The sequence below is a fragment of the Notothenia coriiceps genome, unplaced genomic scaffold (genome assembly GCF_000735185.1).
Source record: "Notothenia coriiceps isolate Sejong01 unplaced genomic scaffold, NC01 NC01_scaffold00037250, whole genome shotgun sequence".
NCBI lineage: Eukaryota > Metazoa > Chordata > Actinopteri > Perciformes > Nototheniidae > Notothenia > Notothenia coriiceps.
In genome coordinates, this window is record NW_011369951.1 from 12001257 (window position 1) to 12006304 (window position 5048).

The 5048-nt window shown below is 39.2% G+C and overlaps 1 protein-coding gene across 1 annotated transcript in view; it reads right to left on the reverse strand.

Annotated features, from left to right (window-relative positions):
* The window catches only part of rars2 (arginyl-tRNA synthetase 2, mitochondrial), an 11710-nt gene that overhangs the window by 1945 nt on the left and 4717 nt on the right, over positions 1–5048 (reverse strand). The window contains exons 11-15 of the mRNA XM_010796726.1: positions 4511–4606; positions 4275–4335; positions 2854–2930; positions 1937–2061; positions 1327–1394 (exon numbers count right to left, since the gene is read on the reverse strand). Of these exons, the coding sequence (XP_010795028.1) occupies positions 1327–1394; positions 1937–2061; positions 2854–2930; positions 4275–4335; positions 4511–4606 (427 nt within the window). The remainder of the gene's footprint in view (positions 1–1326; positions 1395–1936; positions 2062–2853; positions 2931–4274; positions 4336–4510; positions 4607–5048) is intronic.

Below are 5048 nucleotides of genomic sequence, written 5' to 3' on the forward strand. Positions count from 1 at the left end.
GATAAAAAAAAGGAGGGGGAGATGCTACCGGCAGATACTGCGGTGATGAAACGCCATATCATGGATTTTCAAGGATTGTTTCTGAAACAGTCTGGAGCTCGAAGGCTTTCTCTCTTGCCGGTTATACCACAAGGTGAGTTCCTTTTTATTTCCTGCTTCTTCACACACATGCTCTGTGCCGTACAGGTTAGCTCTGAGTGTTAGCGATGCTAATGTAAACATGCATCGACCATATTACGTCCAAAACAGTCGGGCATTGTTTCTGATAGCAACGTTTCTGATTGGGCCGTGGGTCCACATTTCAGATATTACGTCATATCGGACGCAAATCTGGATCATCTCCGTTGTAGCCCCGTTTTTAGAGATTTGGGTACGGAGGAAAAGAGAGGAGCTGCTTTTCAGGTCGATTAAATGGAATCCTTGCGTCCCTCACTTGCGTCGTTTCCCTGCGTTTAGTCCCTCCCACCAGGGAAGCATGGAGAGACGCAAGGAAACCACGAGAAGCAGGGAAATTAGTTTTAAGAGCAATGGGACGTCCTTTCTTCCGGAGCGTCACGTGAAGCGACGTCCGCAGCAGCAGCTCTGTCCCCGTTATTTTCACAAACACCTCGGCCTCTGTTAGTACACATTTACTGACACAAACATTTGTATCATCTGTTGTAGACCCAAATACATTAAATAAAATAAGAACTCATTCTCAAAAAAGATAAACGCCATTCTTAAAATGTATGAACGAAAAAAGCGATTATGAAAATGTTTCCAATAAATGAATAAAACATTTTTTGACCACTTTGTTGTTCAGATATATTTGTAACTAAATGATACATGAATTGAAACAAAACACAGTATAGACTGAGGAGTGACTCTCGTGGGTTTCATGTATTTTCTTCACTCCGCTGGGAAACTGCTCTCATGTCAAGAAGCATCAGATCAGTGCATGCGCTGCATCGTCTAATCAGGGAGCGATACACAGTAAGGGGGCGGGGCGAGTATCTGTGGATTTCATCGGAGGATGTTCTGGTGGTTCCTCGATTATCGTCCCACGCTCCTCCGGCAGAAATAAGCGCCATGGGACGGTACTCAAGATGGCGCAGACAAATCAACTTCCGGTGAGACCGAGGACCGACGAGCGAGGAAATGAAAATAATCGACCTGAGATGCAGCCAGGGTTTTATTTTCTGACGCTGCGTGAGTTCCCCGACACACCGGGGACACATCTTTATGTATAAAATACATCAAAAAGTGCATTTTGCATGATAGCTCCCCTTTAAATAATATTGAGCAGAAAAGTCAGATCTTTTACTAAAGTTCAAACTAACAATTTACCTGGACTATTAGTGCGCTGATTCCCACTTTCTCTGCTGTGTCCTCAGGGTCGTCCATTTCTTTTGTCGCTGTGGGAAGTAAGACAGAGGTTAATCATAGACCGTTCTCTTAGTATTTGCCATTTGAAAATATTGATGCAATGTTGTGATTGTGCTAATGTTGTTGAAAAAAGCTTGTTTTGCATTGACACACACTTCCTTTAAAGCAATAATTTACTAATGTCCGTTTAAAATCCTTTCTAATGTACCATTACTAGAATTACTCTGATAAATTAGTACGCCCCCTTTTGATTCGTTTTACTCGAATCAAAAGGGGGGTGCGTATGTCTAGAACTTGTTTGCCCATGAGGGAACCTTTAATGACCTTTAATAATAATAATAATAATTCATTTATTTTATAGGCGCCTTTCAAGGCTCTCAAGGTCGCCGTACAAACACATTTCGTAAATAAAAGGTGTTCATGAGTTGAAGTTTAAATGACTCCTGCTCCATCTATAAAACAAATGTTACTTACAAATATAATAACGGATGTTTGGGGACATGCAAATGTACTTTTGGCACACAGAGGCATGCAATAAAGAACCGATCATTTAAAGTATGACTGTGTTTACTCTTTGACTGGCTCATGTTGTGCAGCATCCTGTTGCGAGCCTCGTTCAGAACGTCCTCCAGAAACACCACCTCCCCGCTGCGGGTGCTCATGCCCCGCACCAGGCCGAAGGGCACATGCTCACACCTGCAAACACACATTCATTTATTAAGAAAATCAGTATAACACTTGGAACAATTTCTCAGTTATAAGTGTGAGTGCTAGTCACAGTTTTAGCTTGATAAGAATGGATACGTATTTTTCGAAACAGCAGTCATTTTGCTGAACGGCCCTTTTTAATGTTATAACATATTAATGGATATCATTGTTTATCTTTACTGATGCATTAACATGTAAGCAGCACTTCAATGTTGAAGTCGGTGGAGGTAAAGCTTATTTTAACACCTATTTGATGTTATGATATTATAGCCTATATGTATTATATGTTCTGTGTTTATCAAATTATTTAAAAACAGTTTTTTATTTTAAAGTTACTAAACTATCAGATGAACACAAAAGGAGTAAAAAAGGAGCATAACATGTCTATAAAACATACCTTAAAAAGTACATACAAATCTAAATAAAATGTTAACTTAAGTGAATGAGTAAATGTATTCAGCAAAGCATGTAAACTGACACAGACAACACAGCTATCTTTGAGAGCTGTTTCTGATTAGAAACCGCGGTCTGTGGGTGGGGTGATGATTTTGTGAAATATTGCTCAATCCATTTTTTTTACATTTGGTTACAATTATAAAGACAGAGAAAATACTGTTCTCAGAAACAGAATATGTATTCCAGAGAAGAACACTTACTTGATTATAAACTATCTCCTAAGACCTGTATACAACTACTACAAAATTAACATTTAAACAAATTCGACAAATCAATGAAACCTCCACTGTGTTATGTTGTTGTTTTTCTTGTTTTTCTTGCTACCTGTCAGCCCAAGAATGTCCCAAAGCACGCAGAACGTGGAACAACTGGTTGAAGTGATTGGCTTGACCTTTATCCGTCTAAAAAAAAGAACAAATATGCTTTCAATTCAGCAAAAATGATCAATATGTAGCAATAACAAGCATGTGAAGAGAGTTCAAGTAAAGAAAATAGACATTCAAGAGTTGTAAAAGTTGCATAAACATTTGATAAACCTCTAAGAAAATTACAGGATTTGACGTCACAAAATAATAATAATAATAATAATAATAATAAGATTCCGTACATTTATTATTGCGCTTTTCCAGATGCTCAAAGCGCTTTACAAATATACATTACACACATGTAGCGGTCATGTAGGAGAAGTGTCTTGCCCAAGGACACAACGGCTTTACAGGCGCAGCGGGGGGTTTCGAACTGGTGCTCCCTTGATCTGATGGTCAACGCACAGCCCACTGCGCCACTCCGCCCATCTTCCCACCTCAAAGTCATCAAGGGACTTTACAAGTACACATTACACACATTACACACATGTAACGGTCATGTACTGTGGACAGTACCCACAGGAGCAAATTCGGGTGAAGTGTCTTGCCCAAGGACACACCGGCCTGACGCAGTGGCGGCGGGTTTCGAACTGGAGTTCCCCAACGCCACCATTGATCTGATGATCAACGCACAGCCCACTGCGCCACTCCATCCCGAACGCAATCAGTTTTCGGAATGTTTGTTTACACTGCAGGGTATGGCAGGGCATTTGTTGCATACTATTTTTTGTTCTGTCAATACATTGGTTCGTAAGAAGGACATTAAAAAAAAAAAAAGTGACACTTCAGTGGGAAAGTCCAGTATTTAATATGCCAATGTTTTTTTATGTTGCATTTGTCTATTATTTGTTATTTCTTGCTCCTGTGTCTGTTAGTCACACAGATTTCACAATCTTATTTGTATTTGTCCCATTCAAATACATGAATGAATAAATAAAGGAATCAGTCAATAAATATATGTAGAAATAAAAGTCTCAATTAGCAAATAAATGAAGTGGTTAATTTGAAGATTAAGAAAAAGGCACATTAATAGGAAAAATTTATGAAAAAGAAAATATATTTATTAGAAAATATACCTATGTTCCTCATTAACTTCATTATTTACCAAGCTATTATTTTCTGTTGACATTTTATTAAGCTTTTTATTTATTTTATTTTTATTAATTACTTTATTTATTAAAATAAATAACACTTTTGATTTGCTTTTTATGTTATTTTTCACAAATGAACCTGGACTTTGTATTTTAATTGTATTTATTTACCTACTTTTTATTGAGTTGTGTAATTGTTTATGAATTAATGGCTGCTTTATTCTTAAAAAGACAGCAGTGTTAAAAATGTAAAAAGTAAAAATAGAAAGCTTGAAACCCCTTTCCTTACCACATAAATCATCTCATCAAAATTGTACTTTTCTTTTCTGTCGATCGCTGCGGCAAGATCCCTGAAATGCAGAATATTAACCGTTACTGTACGGCCACTTTCACTCAAACATCATTTCCTATGCTATTATCATCTGATTACATAGCTATGATCCGTTATGTCATTTTTTAAAAGTACAGGGGTTATAAAATGTAAAAGAATTGCAGATGTAATTGAGTGTATCTCCTCGCACTGACCTGGTGATGTACAGCGTTGTGCCGTCGGCGCGCTGCACCGCACACACGCTGCTCATGTCTCCATCTGTGGACGTATCCACTACACCGGCTCCTGTCCTGAAAATACGATAATACTTTATTGGTCAGATCAAGTCTGAGATTTGACTTGCATCACGGCAACTCCATGTGTAACATCATTATGCGCTTTTACACCGCAGTACTTTTCCCACAAAGGTTCATGAGAACTTAGTTCATCAGAACTCTTTAGTTCTGATGAACTAAATACAGATCGCGTTCACACCGAATAAGTCCCTGGGGGTGGATTAGGCAAATGAAGCCTGACGTCACTTCTACTTCTTCCTGCTTTGGGTTTAATTGGCAGGCCGCAACAACTTCACGGCGGTATACTGCGCCCAAAATCCCCGGGCCGGAAGTCCCGGAGTTGGGGACTGGCTTTAGTATGATACTGCCGCCCAAAATCCCCGGCCGGAAGGCCCCGGATTTGGGGACTGCCTTCCGAGTAAATCGCCAGAACGCCGACACCTCCTCATCTCCACCG